We start from the raw sequence: 19,583 nt of genomic DNA, 5'->3' as shown, positions 1-19,583 counted from the left end.
GTGCGGTGGACGGCGTGGATCAGGCAGCTCGCAGGCCAGCCCCGCCGCCTGTCAGTCCCTCACCGTTTGAAGACAGTTAGTGGTGGCGCCGCGGCTGCCGGGTTCCCGCCCTGCCAGGTCTGACGCGGCCGCGGCGCTTTGTGCTCCGCCCGCCACGGATGCTGCGCGGCCGGGACGACGGGCTCGGCGGCTGCACCGTGTAAGGCGGAGAGTTTAGCGGCCGCGAGGCGCCAGCGCCGGCATGTCGCTGCCTCCGGAGAAAGCCTCGGAGCTGAAGCAGCTCATCCATCAGCAGCTGAGCAAGGTGAGGAGCTCGGGCGGACTGGCCCGGGAGCCGGGGCTGTGGATCGGGCGCGGGCGGGCAAGCTTCTGTCGGGTGTGAGACCGGAGGGAGCGTTCAAGGCTCTGGAGCCAGTGTGGAAAGCGGCTGGGAGCCGAAGGCGGTCCTGGCGCTTCCCAGATGCCCACGGACAAGTAGTCCCGGGCCAGATGTTCAGGGTTCCTTTCCGCCGGGAACCCCGGTTGCAGTAAGAAGTTATGGGAGACAAAGCGCCCCAGTGACTGAGCAGGAACGCGTTGACCCCACTCGGGGCTTCCAGGAAGGCTTCCCAGCGGCGCTCGACTGCTGGCTGCATGCTGAAGTAATAAAGCCTCTTTATGGTGTGTTGGTGCGCCGGGGCTTGTGCCCGAGTCTCTAGCTTCTTTGGTCGAATCCTCACAACGGTGAGTTGCAAGTTGAATCAGCGAGAAAGCTGAAATAACTCGCTCATTGTTCTGCCCCCTCCCCCCCCTTTCCAGGTCTGTGTTCTTTTGATTATCCTCTACTCCCTCTCTAAAGAATTGCTCCCATGGAGTTATTTGCGGGCAACAAGCAATAAAGGTCGATAACCAATCACTTCAGATGGCTTCTTGTTTGTTGCTCAAAAGTTTCACCTCTTAAAAAGCTCAATGTTATTGGCATTGGGCGTTTGCCGTTAGTTTAGAAGCCTAAAACTCTACAAGTGGTATTTAACTGCTTTATAATGTTGTAAATTGTTTGTGTGTGTGTGTGTTTTGTTTGTTTTGTCTTGTTTGTTTGTTGTTTTTTCCAAACGGGATTTCTCTGTATAGCCCTGGCTGTCCTGGAACTCACTCTATAGACCAGGCTGGGCTCGAACTCAGAAATCCACCTACTTCTGCCTCCCAAGTGCTGGGACTAAAGTGCACCACCACTGCCTGTCTTGTTTTGTTTTTTGAGGCAGGGTTTCTTTGTGTGGTTTTTCTGGCTTTCCTGGAGCTCTATAGACCAGGCTGGCCTGGAACTCAAGAGATCCAACGGCTTCTGCCTCCTGGGTGCTAGGAATAAAGGCATGGCACCACCACCACCAGGCATAATTTTGTAAATTGTAATGTGGGTTTTCTCCATAGATGGATGTCCATGGCAGAATAAGAGAAATTCTTGCAGAGACTATACGAGAAGAATTAGCACCTGACCAACAACATTTATCAACAGAAGATCTGATCAAAGCTCTTAGACGTCGAGGAATCATTGATGATGTAATGAAAGAACTTAATTTTGTGACTGTGAGTAATTTTCTAGGTTAACAAATTGAAAGTGTAAATATTTGCCTGGGTCTAACCATTTACAGGGTCTGTACTTGTGGCTTCTCTTACAACAACCCTAAGTTCACTCTGTCTGGTCGCAGCCAGTTTTCTTAGTTTCTAAGAAGACTTTACATGTATGGTTGTTTTGCCCACATGCAGGTCTGGTGCCCAGCTCAGTGTTCGGGGAGGGCTGTGATACGCTAGAACTGGAATGAGCCACCATCTCAATGTTGGGGGAAATTGATCTCAGGTCCTCTGGAAGAGCCACAAGTGCTCTAAAGTGCTGAGTCACCTCTGCCGCCCCTGAAATATTCTTCCCTCTAGTGCTATTTGTGTTTTCAGACAGGCTTTCTATCTATGTGCACATCTGGCTGGCCTGAAACTCATTTTATAGATCAAGGATGGCCTTAAAATTCACAGAGATGGCCTGTTGTCTGCCTCCTAAGTGCTGGAACTAAGGGCTTGCATTCATTGTCACTACCTGGCTCCTTTTCTGAGGTTGGCCCCACCATGAGTTGGCAAATAGAGCTCATGCGATAAGAGTTGTTGGACATTATATTTCTTTCCCTGGCGTGACAGAAACTTCTGCTATTCTGTAGGTCTCTAATTTATTTAGGTTAGGTCTGTTTTAAAACAAATACACTCTAAGAAGAGAGCTGGCTACATAAAACCCCTAATTTCTCTATACAAATAGGTCAGTATTGGGATATCTCTCAGTGTATTTAGTAAGTAGGCCTTATTTTGAAAATGAGGCAATAATGAAGAACTGTGACCTCAATATAGGAGTAAAATTCTACTAAAAATAGGATGGACTTCATAATACGCTAGAGAATCAGGTATGTTAATACACTAGCCTTTTTTGGGTTTTGAGGTTTGCAAACCTATTTGTTATAAAAACTGACCTATTAACAGACTCTGCTGAATAAATGTTACTTTTTAAAAATCAGTTCATGGCGGGTTGGAGAGATGGCTCAGCAGTTAAGAACACTGCCCTTCTAGAGGTCTTTTTTTTTTTTTTTTTTAATTTTTTAATTTATTTTATATATATAAATACACTGTAGCTGTCTTCAGACACACCAGAAGAGGGCATCAGATCTCATTAAAGATGGTTGTGAGCCACCATGTGGTTGCTGGGAATTGAACTCAGGACCTCTGGACGAAGAGTTAATGCTCTGCTCTTAAACCCTGAGCCATCTCTCCAGCCCCCTTTTAGAGGTCTTAAGTTCAATTCCTAGCAACCACATGGTGACTGACAACCATCTGTAATGGGATCTGATGCCCTCTTTTGGTGGCTCTGAAGGACTCTGGCTGTCCCAGAACTCACTATGTGCCAAGGCTAGCCTTAAAATTACAGATCTGCCTGCCTCTGCATCCCAAGTGCTGGATGTACAGGGATTAAAGGAAGTTTAGTCTGATTTAAAGTATCAATTTGTTTTTTAAAGCCAGGCTTGGTATCTCATGCCATTTGTTCCAGCACTCTGAGTTCAAGGCCAGCCTTGTCTTTGTGCCTTTAGCATTTAGTGGATGGCAAGACATAAAGACAATTTAATCCTTCATATTAGACTTTTATCAGTGGATCTCTTTGATGTAGGTATTATTTTCAATTTAATTAGGCTAGAAAACATAGGCTTTGGTTTGTTTTTTATCTTTTTCTTCCTTTCTTTTCTTTTTTTTTTTTTTTAACTTTGGAGGTAGTGTGACCTAATCCCTTCCTAGGGTAGAAGGCTTTTTGAAGGAGCCTGATCCTATAGTATTTTCTTCTGTCACTGCAATTTTCTTAGCTAGAACTTTTCTTTTTTAATTTTCTAATTTGTATTTTTTTCCCTACTTTTCCAGGATAGTGTTGATCAAGAGCTCCCTTCTTCTCCAAAGCAGACTGTTGGTTTTGATAAGCAGTCAACATTAAAAAAAAGTATGTATATATATAATATATTTTCAACATAAACTTGGTTGTGCTTGGTAATGGACATATGGTAGTGTTTGGCATTTGATAAATATTTCAAGTTTTTCTTTTCAAAGAGAAGTACTTAAACTTTGTCATTGGTTAGTGTAAAACTTGTGATGTTGCTTTGCATGAGATGTGTGAGATTTTCTGTCTGGTACTGTTGGTCCAAAACCAGGAGCACTGATTTCTTATGTTTTAATGATATGTTTTATAAAAACTGTAAGGGCAGATCTGGTGCTTCACACCTTTAATCCTAGAACCCCAGAGGCAGTGGTAGGTAGATCTCTGAGTTCAAGGTGAGCCTGGTCTACATAGTAAACTTCTAGGACAGCCAAGGATTCACAGAGAAACCCTGTCTCAAAAACATAAAATAAACCTGAATCTTGGCTTTTTTTAAATGGTAAAATGATTGTCTGACAAATGCAGTTACTAAGTTGGTCCTTACTGGCTAAGTTGGCTTAAAGAGGTAATTATATGCTTTAGAAACAGCTAAGAAGCAAAGGCACTCCTGGTCTTTAATTCCCTCAGAAAAGAGTACCTTATTAAGTCTTTTCCCTTCCCTCGCATGAGTGAAGTTGATTCTTTTTTATCCTTGTCCTTGTCTCTGTCAAGTTGTCTGTAATGTCTTGATGACATTCGTTCAGTTACTCCGCAGTCTCCTCATATGTTGCTGCACTTTACAGCTAATATTGATCCAACACGGAGGTATCTTTACCTTCAGGTTTTGGGTGGAAAAGCTTTCTTGGAACATCTGCAAGAACCTGAGCCTTTGCCTGGACAGATTTGCTCAACGTTCACTTTATGTTTACATTACCGGAATCAACGTTTTCGCTCAAAACCCGTACCCTGCGCTTGTGAGCCCGATTTCCATGACGGCTTTTTGCTTGAAGTTCACAGAGAAAGTTTAGGTAAGCGACAGAGTGGTACCTAATTACTTGTGTTTGCTCTTCCTTGTAGACTAACAAGGGGGATTGTAACCCCAGGCCTGGTGGCTCAGTTTACAATCCCAGCCTCAGGACACAAATTACTGTCTTTGAGTTCCAGGCCAACCTGGTCTATGTAGTGATTCCTTGTGGTGGGGAGTGGAGAGATTGAGAATGGTAGATGAGTAGCTTTCGTTTTTATGGTTTTCCCCAATACTACCTTTTATTTAAACGAACTCTTTTCTGCTTTTTTCCTTTATTCACGAATTTTCTCTCATTTCTTTTTGCTATACTAATTTATGATCTTTTTAGGTAATTGCTTATGCCTCTCATGTGTGTAGGCTTGTGTACCTTCAAGTACTAGGATTGCAAGTGTGTGTTACCACATCTAGTTTTATAATGTAAAAGTCAAAGTTTGAGTCTGGTTGTGGTGGTCCATGCTTATAATCTTATCATTTGGGGAGTTGGGTCAGGAGAAGGGAGTTCAGGCAGGAGGATTGCAAGTTAGAGGCCAGCCTAGGCTACATAGGGAGACCATGTCTCAAAAACACAAAACAAAAAAGTTAGTTTATATAGTTTACTCATCAACCTAAAGCTGTAAAGCAAGCAAAATTGCAGAAGTGGCCTAAATAATGTAAATGCATGTAAAGATGCCTCAAGCTTTTTTCTTTTACCCTTTTCATTTATTTTCATGAGCTATAGTCTCATGTAGCAGAGGCTACCCTTAAATTAGTATATAGCTGAGGACGACCTTCAGATTCTGAGTGCACAGACGGCCCACACGGATGCAGCTGGTGTTCGAATTTTAGGTGTGTGCCAACACACTTGGTCTGTGTGATGATAAGGTCAGACCCAAGGCCTTGTCCATAATAAACAAAGCACTCCACACACTGCGCTACATCCCCAGCCCTTGTGTGAAGTTTTTTCTCCTCCCCATAAAAATGTTAATGGGGACCTGGCAAGATGGTTCAGCAGATAAAGCCATTGCTTTGTGAGCCTGATGATCTGAGTTTGGCCCCAAAATCCACGTGGTGGAAGGAGAGAGTCAACTCCTGAAAGTTGTCCTTTGACCTCCACACAATTGCTGTGGCGTGTGCACCCCCCTCCATGTGCTCCCCTATACATGAAGACTTAACCGCTAACTCCAGGGTGTTAAATCTTTCAGGTTTTGCTTTTTGTTTTGTTTTTTTGTTTTTTGTCTCAGTGTGTGAGTATGTATGCTGTGCCAGCACGTGTGTACGCATCTGAGGCTGGAATAATAGGCTGGATGCCACAATCACCTGGCATGTATGAGTTCTGTAGATCCGAACTCTGACCCTCCTAACCATGCGGCACACACTTTAGCCACCAAGCCATCTCCTTTGCCCTGGGTCTTTCAGTTTTATAGACAGTACTGTGATCATTTCTGGAGTTGAATTCTGAATGTAATTTGGACATTAATGTTGACATTTGTTTTGTCTTGTTAAGTTCTATTTTGTGTGTATGGGTCTTGTGCCTGTACGTGTGTCTGGACTACATGTTTAGTGCCCACAGAGGTCAGAAGAAGGCATCAGATTCCCTAGAACTGGAGTTATAGAAAGGTAGGCTGCCATGTGGGTGCTGGGAATTGAATGCAAGTCCTCTGCGAGGACAAGTGCTCTTGGCTACTAAGCCTTCTCTCCAGCCCCGTGGATTTTTAGGGGCCTTTAGGTTTCTTTTTCTGTGTGTGTATTTCTTTTTTTTAGGTTTTTTTTTTCTCTCTCTCTCTTTTTGAGATCCATCTTAGTATATATAGCCCTGACTGGCCGTGAACTCACATATTCACCCACCTCTGCCTCCAGCGTGCTGGGATTGTTCCGCACACAGCTGCTGGCTCTTTCTTTAGTAGTAGCACATGCTATGATAAAGTCCAGTAAAGAATAGCCTTTTTTATTTTTTTTGACACAGCTGAATAACTCCTCATATCCCCTAGTCCTGTCAAGTCAGTCATAGACGCAGGGTACCTTTTCCCAGAGTCTGGCATGCTGTCCGAGACATCACCAGATTATCAGCTTACTGTTTAGTTACAGTTTTCAGTAAACGTACGCGCGCGCGTGTGTGTGTATGTGTGTGTGTGTGTGTGTGTGTGTATGTGTGTGTACCCACCTGCTTGTGTGTGCACACGTGCAAGTAGTTTTGGGTATGGAATCCAAGCCTTGGGCATGTTAGGTAATTACTACCACTTAGCTACGTTAGCTTCCTTAGCTTGTTGTGAAATGATTTTATGTTTCTATTTCTAAGTAATACATAATACAGTTTTTTTTCTTTGGTTTGTGTTACTAGGTGATGGAACTAGAATGGCTGATTCAACAACAATGTTATCAATAAGTGATCCAATTCACATGGTACTAATCAAAACAGACATATTTGGTGAGACCACTTTAGTTGCGTCCTATTTTCTGGAATGGAGATCAGTTTTGGGCTCAGAAAATGGAGTGACCAGTCTGACTGTGGAGCTCATGGGTGTAGGTATGGCGATTAGAGTCACTCTTGGCTTTTTATAAATACTTATGTTTGTAAATTTTATTTTGTCAAAATGGCTTTACAAGGGGAAAGCTGTAAAGCAAGGTTTCACTAAGTTGTCTTGGGGGGGGTCTCTTGAAGAATGCCACTGTAAGTTTTCAAAGTCAGTCTGGTCTAGCCTAGGGAAAAATGAATAGAAATTTTGGAGGTGCAAGGTTTCTTTTTTGTTAAATAACTATAAGGTTATAAAGAAAGCAGGAGTTCTTTAAACACATGGATCCGTGTGTGCATATGCTTCTTTCTGGTGTACCCTGGAATACAGCGTGTCATTATCACTGTAGTAGTAGTTCTTGGGAGGGGTGGGGCTGGGTTATTTTGTTTTTGATTATGGCGCGCGCGCGTGCGCATAAACACATACACACACAAACACACACAAACACAAACACATATAATCATGGAATTACTGCATATTATACAAAGTATGAATACTTTATGATTTTTTTTTGAAGACAGAATAGGTTATTAACAATTATTTTACTTTTGAACTTAATGAAAAGTCTGACTGGAGTTATATGGTTACTGAAAATAAAAATTTAAGAATTTCAAATCATGAGGTCAGAAAATTTTCTTAAAATGTTTTTTAGAAAACTAAGGTCGGGTGGTGGTGGTGCATGCCTTCAATCCCAGTTTGAGGACAGCCTGGTCTACAGAGTGAGTTCCAGGACAGCCAGGGCTACACAGAGAAACCCTGTCTCGGAAAAAAAAAAAAGAAAAGAAAACTAAGAATATATTTAATATAATTAAGTATGTGCTTCAGTAAAAAATAAAAACCATTTTGATTTGGTTCATTTTAACATTTTGTTCGTTTTTAGCATGTGTATTAAATGCAGTGTTGCATATTATCACTCTACCTAGGTGATAAGGAAGCTCCTAAGTTATTTTGACTGACTAAATACAATACTACTGAAAGTTCCATGTTTTAAATAGAGTTTTAGTAGAGTTGTAAATATTTATTTTTATTTATAGGCACAGAATCAAAGGTTTCCGTGGGAATTTTAAATATAAAACTTGAAATGTACCCACCACTCAGCCAGACACTATCTCAGGAAGTAGTGAACACACAGGTAAATCTCACTTCCTCTTTTACTTATGCTTCAGTTGTAGTAAATATTTACCTGGATGTTTAGATTTGTCCTAAAATGGTTAACATAAGGGATGGGAAAAGAATTGTAAAGCTGGAGCTGGTTGTGTAGCTTAGTGGTAAGTGCTTGCTTAGCATTTACAAGGCCCTGTATTTGACCAAACTCGGGGACTGGGAGTGTGTCGGGGAAGAGGCACATTACGTTAGTATTTGTGTGTGCTGTGCCACTGTGCAGCCTTCCGGAGTAGTATTGGCGTTCCCCTGAATGGGACCTAGAGATGCAGCTCAGATCATCAGGCTCTGGGGACAGACATCTTCAGTCCATGGACATTTACTGAGAGCTGGCGCCTTGTCTGATCCCTGGTGGAGTGCTTGGGGAGGCTTTGTCTCCTAACCCACTGTCAGGTCTGGAATCACTTCCTGGGCTTTGGAAGAGCAATAGATTCCTCAGTCCTTGAGTTGGATCTCTGTTTGCTGCTCTTCAGTTCAGCTGTGGTTGCCTGCCTCCCTATGGAAGAATTCTCTCCGACTGCATACTTTATCTTGGAGCTGTGCTTTTATTCAACCCTATCCTATTCTTAAGGACGTAGACTTCCTCCTCCCTCTCCCCTTTCCTTTCCTCTCATCCACCCTCGCTGTGGTACTGGGCATGCAACTCAGGGCCCTGCCACTTGCTAAGCAACGTCGTCCTGTGAATTATAGCCAGAGCCCTAAGCAACGTCATCCTGTGAATTATAGCCAGAGCCCTTCAAAATTTATTTATGTATTATCGAAATAGGTTATTTGTAAATTATCAAAATATGTTATTTGTAAAGCCATATGCTAGATAAGCAAAGAACTATTTGATTTTTTATTTTTGTTTGGTTTGGTTTGCTTTTTTGAGACAGGGTTTGTCTGTGTAGCACTAGCTATCCTTGATTCTGTGGACCATGCTGGCCTTGAACTCAGATCTGCCTGCCTCTGCCTTTGCCTCCTGAGTGCTGGGATTAAAGAGATACACCATCAACACCTGGTTCAAATAACGATTTTAATTACAGTTTATTTTGTTGGAGTTTTTTGAATATAAGATCACCTTGTATGGCCCAGCATGACCTTGGACTTTCTATCCTCCTGCCTCTGCCTACTTAGTGCATGGGGATTACAAAACTGTGTCCATCACTACATCATCTGAACCTGGCCACTTCTCTGGTTTTGTTTTGTTTTGTTTTGATTTGTTTTGTTTTAAGACATTTCTCACCAGCCTGAGCCTTATGGAGATTTACCTGCTTCAGCCTCCCCTCCCGTGTGTTAAAATTAAAGGCCTGCGCCACCACACCAAGCACATTCTTCTTTTAAAACCTAACATTGTTTTACTTACTTATTAGTGTTTAAATATTTATCTTTATTTATACGTATGTGTCTGTATGTATATGTATGTGTTTATGTGCATGTATGTTATATGGGTGCCCAAAGAATCCAGACTAGGAGGTTATAGCCCCTGAAGTTAAAGTCAAAGGTGGTTGTGAGCCACCCAGAGTGGATGCTGGGAATGAAACTAAGGTCCTCTAGAAGAGCAGCCAGTGCTCTTAACCACTGAACCATCTTGTTAGACTATTGTTTTATAAGCATTTTGTCATTTTTATGTGGTTATATTAGTCATTTTTTTGTGATAGTCATGTGTGAGTGTGTATGTGTGTGCGTGTATGTACATATATATATATATATATGCAATTGCTAATTTTCAGACTTCTTTTTAAAAATCTCATACTTTGTAAAATTTAAGAAGTTTTATATATTATTGTGTGTGCAGTTAATGGGGGAGCATGTGTCATGGTGTTTGTGGGGAGATCAGAAGACAACTCTGTGGAATTGGTTCTCCTATTAGGGATCAAATTCAGGATACCAGGCTTATGTGACAAACACCTTGAACACACTGAGCCACCTCACTGGCCTTTTTCTTACAATTTAGTCAGCAATGCTTGCTTGTCTCAAACTGGCATTAAAATTAGTACGTGTTTGCTGAAGAGACAAAGAACTGTAGGGACTTCCTATGCCCTCCCCTCTCTGAACAAAGACATGGAGACTTTTTTAATGAGTGCTTTGCTTGGCCTTATCTTACCTTTGTTCCTCACTAGCTCTTATAACTTAAATTTTCCCATTTTCACTAATCTGTGTTCTACCACGTGGCTCATTAGTTACTTCCCTTCAGTCCTGACCTGCTTCTTTTTCTGAATCTGGCTGGGAAATTCTTCGGTCCCTGACTTTTTCCCCAGAATTCCCATCTCTGCTGGAAGTCCCACCTATTCTCTCCTCCATTGCTCTAGACCATCAGCTGTTTATTAAACCAACCAGGAGGTGAGAGAGGGAGGGTTTACACAATATGATGTAGCTATATGTACAATAATACTGAAGTCCTCTCTTTGGCACAGAAATCAGCGTTTGAATAATACAAAGGCCATCTTTACATACTGCACAAAAAGATCATCCCAACAGAGATGGCTCAGTGGTTAAGGGCACTGGATGCTCTTCCAGAGGACCAGAGTTCAATTCCCAGCACCCACATGGCAGCTCAGAACTATCTGTAACTACAGTTCCAGGGCATGTGGCACCCTCACACAACCATACATGAAGGCAAAACCAGTAATGAACATAAAATAAATAAATCTTTAAAATAAAACACTGTGTACTTGGGGCAGCTACCTGCAACTCTTAATTGTAAGTCACTCCTGTGGCCTCCGTGGGCATTGCATCCTGTATACACACACACACACATAAGCTTAAGATGCATCCTGTACATACACACATACACATAAGCTTAAGATGCATCCTGTACATACACACACACACATAAGCTTAAGATGCATCCTGTACATATATACATACACATAAGCTTAAGATGCATCCTGTACACACACATACACATAAGCTTAAGATGCATCCTGTACACACACATACACATAAGCTTAAGATGCATCCTGTACACACACACACACACATAAGCTTAAGATGCATCCTGTACATACACACACACATAAGCTTAAGATGCATCCTGTACATACACACACACATAAGCTTAAGATGCATCCTGTACACATACACATACACATAAGCTTAAGATGCATCCTGTACATACACACACACATAAACTTAAGATGCATCCTGTACACACACACACACACATAAGCTTAAGATGCATCCTGTACATACACACACACATAAGCTTAAGATGCATCCTGTACACACACACACATAAGCTTAAGATGCATCCTGTACATATACATACACACATAAGCTTAAGATGCATCCTGTACACACACACACATAAGCTTAAGATGCATCCTGTACACACACATACACATAAGCTTAAGATGCATCCTGTACATATACACACACATAAGCTTAAGATGCATCCTGTACATATACACATACACATAAGTTTAAGAAAAAAATAGAGCCGGGCTGTGGTGGCACATGCCTTTAATCCCAGCACTTGGGAGGCAGAGGCAGGTGGATTTCTGAGTTTGAGGACAGCCTGGTCTACAGAGTGAGTTCCAGGACAGCCAGGGCTACACAAGAAACCCTGTCTCAAAAAACCAAAACAGGAAAAAAAAAGAAAGAAAGAAAAATTAGAAAGGGCCAGGTACCATGTGCTGTGGATAGCACAGCACATAGTCAGAAACCTTTTTTTTCTTTTTTTCTTTTTTTGGTTGAGATAGGGTCTTTTGATTATGTACCTCTGGCTGGCCTTCACCTTCCAGAGGTCAATGTGCCTCGGCTTCTGGAATGCTAGGATTAACAGCGTGTTCTGCCATGCCTGGTTTATAGCAGTGTACCTTTAGGAGTCTGGAGGCAGTGAGTAAACAAAGTGCCAGCTATAAGCCGGGTATGGTGGTGCACAATTTTAATCCTGGCACTTGGGAGGCAGAGGTGGGCAGATCTCTGATTTTGAGGCCATCCTGATCTAAAAGTGAATTCTAGGACAGCCAAGGCTACACAGAGAAACCCTGTCTCGAAAAACCAAAACTAAACTCTAGATACAGAAGATGTTAAATTTAAAAGTTACTGCAGGGTGATATGTGATGGATGGTTAGTTACTGGGGGTGCCAATTTAGGTCACATTGTTAGGGTGCAGAAATATCTCAATTGCAAAAAATGTTAGTATTTAATTCCAGGATTGGGTCTGTGTGTTCTGGGTAGTGGGCGCAACAGCCTTGAGCAAAACGCTTGTGTGAATTCAAGAGAGAAAATGGACGGGGGCCAGAGTGATAACAAGCTTACACAGGTGGTTGGTTTTCACTATGGTAGGAAGTGACTGAAGTGTTTTCTTACTTTAAAAAATCCCATTGTGAGCAGGAAAAGCCATTTGGATTATAGACTGGAGGCCAGGGATATTGAAGTGATTATAGAATCTGGGAAATGCTGAGCTGTTTGCAGAAGTGTATGCCAGTTCAGGCTAAGTTGGAAGCAGCAATGGAGAACAGTAGATTGTTCTGGTCATTGAGGACATTTTATAGACATTAACTTTTAATTTTTTTTATTTCAAGCTTGCCTTGGAACGTCAGAAAACTGCAGAGAAAGAGCGATTATTTCTAGTTTATGCTAAGCAGTGGTGGAGAGAGTATTTGCAAATTCGGCCCTCTCACAACTCAAGGCTGGTCAAGATTTTTGCCCAGGTTTGTAAATTATCTTAGAAAAGTTTCATCTCTATATTTGGGGTGTAGTGCTATAAATATTTAATTTACATCTGTAAAAATATATTCATTTCACAAATGAAAGTTTATTTCTAAAACAGTTATCTTGTATTGGCTAGGTTGGTGACATAACAGTTTGTGTTAACTTGGAATATTCCTTTTCATAATACTTAAGATTAATTAAACATTTGGATATTTATGACTTATATATAAATTGAACTCTGTATAGAACTGGGTATCTGGATATATATTGTTAGATTTTAAAAAGTAGAAAACAAGAGGGCTGGAGAGATGGCTCAGCAGTTAAGAGAACTGATTGCTCTTCCAGAGATCCTGAGTTCAATTCCCAGCAACTACATGGTGGCTCACAACCATCTGTAATAGTGTAATGGTGTAATGATGCCCTCTTCTGGTGTGTCTGAAGAGAGCTACAGTGTACTCACATACAATAACTTAAAATAAATCTTAAAAAAATAAAAAGAAAACAACAAAAACCAGCATTAAGTAGCATTTTGATGGCTTGGTGAGTAAGCTATGAGAGCTGATGACCCTGGAGCTTGTACAGAGGGGAAGGAACCAACTTCAAACCTTCACACATGCACTGGGCATATGCATGCATCATTTACACACAATAGTAAAAATAACACATAAAATATTTTAAAACAATAGTAGTAAGTACAATAATTGTATATAATTTCTGTTTCTAAGCCAGTGACCAGAAATGTTTAACTGCTTAATTTCAACTACAAATGAACCTTGACTTTGGTGTAGTTTCATGCTGATGAACATATTGACTTGAAAGTGCCTTTTAGTACAGCTGACCTGCCCTATGTTGTAGCTTAGAAACACAATACACTAAGGAATATCTGTTGTTTATCTTTTGATCAGGTGACACATGGGAGCTATGGCTGCCTAGCATCAAAAATAAGTACATGTTACATATTACTAGCCTAGAAATCAAAATTTAAAGTATAGTTTCTTCTGAATATATATATATAGGTATTGCTTCTGGGGAAGTGTTATTTTTGACATTAAGTGTCTTAGATGTTGCCTCAGTTAGGGTTTCTTCTGTGAAGAGATACCATGACCATAGCAACTCTTATAAAGGAAACATTTAATTGGCTTACAGTTTTAGAAGTTTAGTCCATTATTTTCATGATAGGAAACATGGAAGCATGCAGGCTGGAGAAGGAGCTGAGAGTTCTACATTGGCAGACAGCAGGAAGAGAATGCCACACTGGGCCTCGTTTGCCACACTGGGCCTGGCTTGAGCACCTGCGTCTGAGTGACACATTTCTTCCACCAATGCCACACCCACTCAACAAGGCCATACCTCCTTATAGTGCTATTTCCTATGAGCCTATGGGCCCATTTTCTTTCAAACAACCAGATATGTAGATATTCATGCATCTATCCTGCACTCCCTAGTTACTGGGACAGACTACAAATGGCCTCATTTCTAGGCAGGGATCTTGGGACTAAGAGTCCTGAGCTGACTGTCCGTGGGGAGGAGGAGGATTGCTTCTAACGTTCTGTCGTGCTGCCCTTGTCAGGGTATGGGATTGCACTGGAGAAGTGCTGTGTGGAAATACATCAGTGGCTCTGAAAAGTGAGCAGTGTGTTCCTGTTGCCTGAATTAGGTTTTATTTCATCAGGACATTTTCCTCATCTCTAAGGTTTTATTTTAAGTGACTCCTTCACTTTGCTGTCTTAGCAATCATAAAGTTAAGAAAAATGGAGGCTTTGGTAATACTGATTCTAAAAACATGGTGTAGTAGGTAATTGTCGGAGAGCTTTGTACACTCAGTTGTCATTCAGCATAGTCATTAAGATGTATCCAGTTCTCAGGCCAGAGTAGCACACACCTTTACAATCCCAGCAATTGAGAGGCAGAGGTGAGGCAGGCAGATCTGTGAATTAGAGGTTGAATAGCTCTACATAATCTATACCTCTTCCAAGCCGACCACAGCTATACATAGTGAGACCCTGTCTCCGAAAAGAAAAAAATGCATCCTGTATTTAGAATATATGACATTTTCCTAAAATGTTTTTTCAACTTCTACTTTCAATTGACTTGGTTAACAGTTTTTTTCAATCAATCAACTAAAAAATATGTTGCCTGGATATGAAATTCTGTGTGGCAATACAAAAGAATACTTCATCTTAGATTTAGATCTCATTCCCTTCCCTTATCCATCAGCTGACTCTTTTTTTCGGACCAGTTCTTAATGACTGCAGGCTCTGGAGTCAGCCAGCTCAGGTTTTAAAGATCCTGGCTCCAGTGCACACCTTCAGTCCCAGTGCTGGGAAGAAGGGGTTCTCTGAGCTTGAGGCTACCCTGTCCTATAGAGTGAGTTTTAGGACAGTCAGGGCTGCACTAAATAGGAAAAACCAAACCAAACCCTGACTCCATTATATAACAGCTATCATTTGTTTCATTTATGAAGGAGAATGAAATAGACTTCATAAGAATGTAAGTGCCAGGCAGTGGTGGTGTACACTTTTAATCCTAGCCCTTGGGAGGCAAAAGCAGGTGGATCTTTGTGAGTTTGAGGCCAGCTTGTTCCAGAGCAAGTTCCAGGACAGCCAAGGCTACACAGAGAAACTCAAAAGATACAGTAGCATAGTGCTAGATGAAAGGTATACACTCAACAAATGGCATCCAGAATTATCTACAGACTAATTGAACGATGTGGTACTTCCGGGGATTAGCTTGTTGTTTTCATGTTTCCCCCTTCTTCCTCCAGGATGAGAATGGGATAAATAGACCAGTCTGTTCCTATGTTAAGCCACTTCGAGCTGGACGACTTCTGGATACTCCGAGGCAAGCGGCTCGATTCGTGAATGTCCTTGGTTATGAACGAGCTCCTGTTATTGGAGGAGGTGGCAAGCAGGAACAGTGGTGCACACTGCTGGCTTTTCTCTGTAGAAACAAGGTATCATCAACATGGAACGAGTAGTAATATCCACTCTCATAATTGTTTTTAATTTATAGCATATTTATAAAAGAATGTCCTTGAAAATGTACATATTATCAAATCCCAGCAACCACATGGTGGCTCACAACCATCCGTAATGAGATCTGACGCCCTTTTCTGGTGTGTCTGAAGACAGCTATGGTGTACTTACATATAATAATAAATCTTTAAAAAAAAAAAACAAAACTCAAAGGACTTGGCGTACTATAAAATAGGTAGTATTGGCCATGAAGTAGTGGCACATGCCTGTAGTGCCAGCAGGAGAGGCAGGTGGATCTCTGTGAGTTCAAGGCCAGTCTAGTCTACAAAGCTAGTTCTTAGGTAGCCAAGGCTACACAAAGAAACCCTGTCTTTAAACCCCATAGGTTGTATCCTTAAAATAGTTGAAAAACACGTTGTCCAAAACAGTTTATTTCTAAACTATAGTTTCTAAAAGTTTTGCTTATATATTTAAACTTCTAAAATTTCTAGTATAATAGGAACAACACATTTTAAACATTTTTATTTAAATAAGCAGTTGTTTGTAAAATAAGTAATCACTCATTTTAGTTTTAATTCTGTTACTATGCTTAAAAACCCTATAACACACAAGAAGGGAGAAGGGTTACAGTCCGTCACAGCAGTGATGCAGGCAACACGAACTTAAAACAGCCACTCGCAACACATCCACAGTCGAGCAGAGAGAACGAATGTGAGCATGCTCAGTTCTCAGCTAGCTTTCTACAGTGTAGACAGTACAGGCCGATTATATAGTCTCCTAAAGCTTGCTGTGCAAAATTGATGCTTCCTCTTTTCTGATACTATTCTCTGAAGCTCTTCATGTATCTTTTGGCATCATGTATCAAGAGTAGAGTAGAGCCATTCTGTGCTTAGCATCCAGATGGTGCCTGCCCTCAGTGGCCAGGCCATAGGACGCAGGACCTCAGTGAACAAGGCAGAATAGACACCAAGTCTCTTAAAGAAAAAGCACATTATAAGTAGAACCTTGAAAACTATTTAAATATTAAAATAGTTTTATTGTATTACCATTATAATACTGAAGATGTGACTAATAACTTATTCCCAATTTATCATCTTATAATTTTATTCATTACACATATTTTCCATAATTTATTGGTAATATATAGATAAAATTTCTTCCTGTTTTATTTATGCTAAGAACACTTTTTCTATTGAATTCATAGGGTTTTTTTGTTTTAAATTTATTTCATGTATATGAGTACTCTCTTTTTATGTACACCAGAAGAGGGAATCAGATTCCATACAGATGGTTGTGAGCTACCATGTGGTTGCTGGGAATTGAACTCAGGACCTCTGGAAGAACAGACAGTTTTCTTAACTGCTGAGCCATTTCTCTGTTCTGGAACTTGCTCTGTAGACCAGGTTTGCTTTGAACTCATAAGAGATCCTCCTGCCTCTGCCTCCCCAGTGTTGGGACTTAAGGCATGAGCTCCCACACCTAGTTTGCTGTGACTTTTTGATATTATAAATGAACTTTTGCATTAAATGCCTCTTAAATTTTATTTTGGGTCTTGTTTTTATAACAAAAATCTCAGGAAGAAAGCATACTGGCTCTAAAAGTTTTTATGATAAGGGTATAGTTCAATGGGAGAGCAGTTCTGGGTTCAGTTTACATCATTGCAAAAAAAAAAAAGGGGGGGGGGAGAGGGGAGTGAGAACCATAGAATCAGAAATAAAATTTTGAGGAAAAGAAATTAATTCTTCATTTTCATATTCAATCATTACTTTTGCATGTAGCCTATAATAATCTTATACTTAAAATATCTGTTTATACACATCTAATATATGCCTGTGCTATGTGGCCATGGTCTACCTCCTGAGTGCTGGGTTTACACACATGCACCATGGTAGCCTGCTTGTGTTGTGCTGCAGACCTGACCCAGGCTTGTGTACGCAAGGCGCTCATTCTACTCTGATCTATATCCCCAGTCCCCAGTTTTATACTGTCTTTAAATTGTAGAAATAGTATAATATGGGGTGGGCATGCAGACATTCCTTTAATCCAAGCATTCTGGCAGAGACAAGAGCCTACTGCAAATTGGAGGCTAGTTCTGTGTGGAACAGTAATATAAAAAAGGAAATCTGGAACATGGAAAACATCGTATAATTCACCCCAAATAAACATTTTATTGTTTTATTGTTCTTGTAATCATTTTACCTCTCTTATTTGCTTAATTTGAGCACTTTTCATTTATTTACATTTCCTACTGGAATCTTTTTCAGCTTGCTTGTCCATCCTCTTTATCTTGTGAATCTCCCTTGTAAATTAGGATCCTTTCACATTGGCAGATTTTCTCCTTGTTTCAGATTAACACTGGATTAATGGTTAAAGTTGAAGGTTTTATTGATTTCTTTTTTTATTCAGGTATTTAATAGATCTGTGAACACACTAACTTTACTTGCCTTGATTTTTTTTTTTTTTTTTTTTTTTTTTTTTTTTTTTTGGTTTTTCGAGACAGGGTTTCTCTGTATAGCCATGCCTGTCCTGGAACTCATTCTGTAGACCAGGCTGGCCTCGAACTCAGAAATCCGCCTGCCTCTGACTCCCAAGTGCTGGGATTAAAGGCGTGTGCCACCACCCCCTGGCTGCCTTGGTTTTTTTTATTCAAGTAGTTAATGGATCTGTGAACACATACTAACTTTACTTGCCTTGACTTTCTAGGGTGACTGTGAAGACCATGCTAACCTGCTGTGCAGCCTTCTTCTTGGATATGGCCTGGAGGCCTTCGTCTGTGTTGGGACTAAGGCCAAGGGGGCGCCTCATGCCTGGGTTATGACCTGTGGAACTGATGGCACCATCATGTTTTGGGAGAGTTTAACAGGGCACAGGTCAGTCAGCTAAGTTTACAAGGAGAGTATAATGCAGGGCTAGGGCCAATGAGATGGTTCAGTGGGTAGACACAGGCAGAGAGTGGGGTCCACACAGTTGTCCTCTGACCTCCATTTGCATGCCACAGCATGTGAAAACTTAAATAAAACACAGGTGCAATTGTGGTGCTGGGAATCAAACCCAAAGCCCTGCGTTCATTCATTCATTCATTCATTCATTCATTCAGTGTATGAGAAAGTCAAGACAGCTTGCAGAATTGATTTCTTCCTCCATGTGGGTTCTGGAACTTACTCTGAGGACAGGAGGCTGGACAGCAGGCATCTCTACACACTGACTGTTCTTGAAACTGCAGAAGCGATCTTAGGTTTGGATGGAACTCGGAAGAACATGTTTATAATCTTAGTTATTAGAGGTTGTTTGACATATGGTAGCTAAGTAAATGACTTTTAAGAGAATACTATGTACTTCTGAAATAGTACCATAATATTAGTTATATATACATATATGTGTATATATATGTATACACACACACACTGACTTTTAGTTTTATGTAATTGGCATACTTATTTTCTGGGGATTATTTCTAAGACTAAAAATGAATTGAAGTTGAAAAACATGGTTTAGTTTGAGAATCAGAAGTAAACACCAACTCTGTTGTTCCTTTTTGGGTATTCTTTCTTGTTTTTCCTTCATCTTGTGTTCAGCTTTCAGGGTTGTAATGGGGCTGGGCTGCCTCTTTATTTTCCTAAGTTCTGATTCTCTCTGGCTGATAATCATTTTGAATAGTCATGCCTAATATTATACAGGTAAATTATTATACAGGTTAAGTATGATACTCTCTGGGATAAACTTTCTTGATCTTCACCATAGACATAGAATATTTGCTTCTTTCCTTTTTCTTTCCCTCCTTCCTTCCCTCCCTTCCTCCCTTTCTCTTTTTCCTTCCTTCCTTCCTTCCTTCTTTTCTTCCTTCCTTCCTTCCTTCCTTCTGTATGTTTTTTGGTTTTTTG

The 19,583-nt window shown here is 40.8% G+C and overlaps 1 protein-coding gene across 2 annotated transcripts in view; it reads left to right on the top strand.

The window, feature by feature from the left end:
* Positions 1 to 38: 38 nt before the first annotated feature.
* Cep76 (centrosomal protein 76) overlaps positions 39 to 19,583 on the top strand; it is a 29,165-nt gene continuing 9,620 nt past the window's right edge. For both annotated transcript variants that reach the window (XM_031365942.1, XM_031365941.1), the window contains exons 1-9: positions 39 to 304; positions 1,408 to 1,563; positions 3,421 to 3,496; positions 4,213 to 4,437; positions 6,754 to 6,939; positions 7,960 to 8,057; positions 12,598 to 12,726; positions 15,492 to 15,680; positions 18,406 to 18,572. In XM_031365942.1, the coding sequence (XP_031221802.1) occupies positions 242 to 304; positions 1,408 to 1,563; positions 3,421 to 3,496; positions 4,213 to 4,437; positions 6,754 to 6,939; positions 7,960 to 8,057; positions 12,598 to 12,726; positions 15,492 to 15,680; positions 18,406 to 18,572 (1,289 nt within the window). In that variant the 5' untranslated portion in view covers positions 39 to 241. The remainder of the gene's footprint in view (positions 305 to 1,407; positions 1,564 to 3,420; positions 3,497 to 4,212; positions 4,438 to 6,753; positions 6,940 to 7,959; positions 8,058 to 12,597; positions 12,727 to 15,491; positions 15,681 to 18,405; positions 18,573 to 19,583) is intronic.

This window comes from Mastomys coucha, unplaced genomic scaffold (genome assembly GCF_008632895.1).
Source record: "Mastomys coucha isolate ucsf_1 unplaced genomic scaffold, UCSF_Mcou_1 pScaffold13, whole genome shotgun sequence".
NCBI classification, from domain to species: Eukaryota; Metazoa; Chordata; class Mammalia; order Rodentia; family Muridae; genus Mastomys; species Mastomys coucha.
This window is presented reverse-complemented; position numbering and strand designations above follow the sequence as displayed.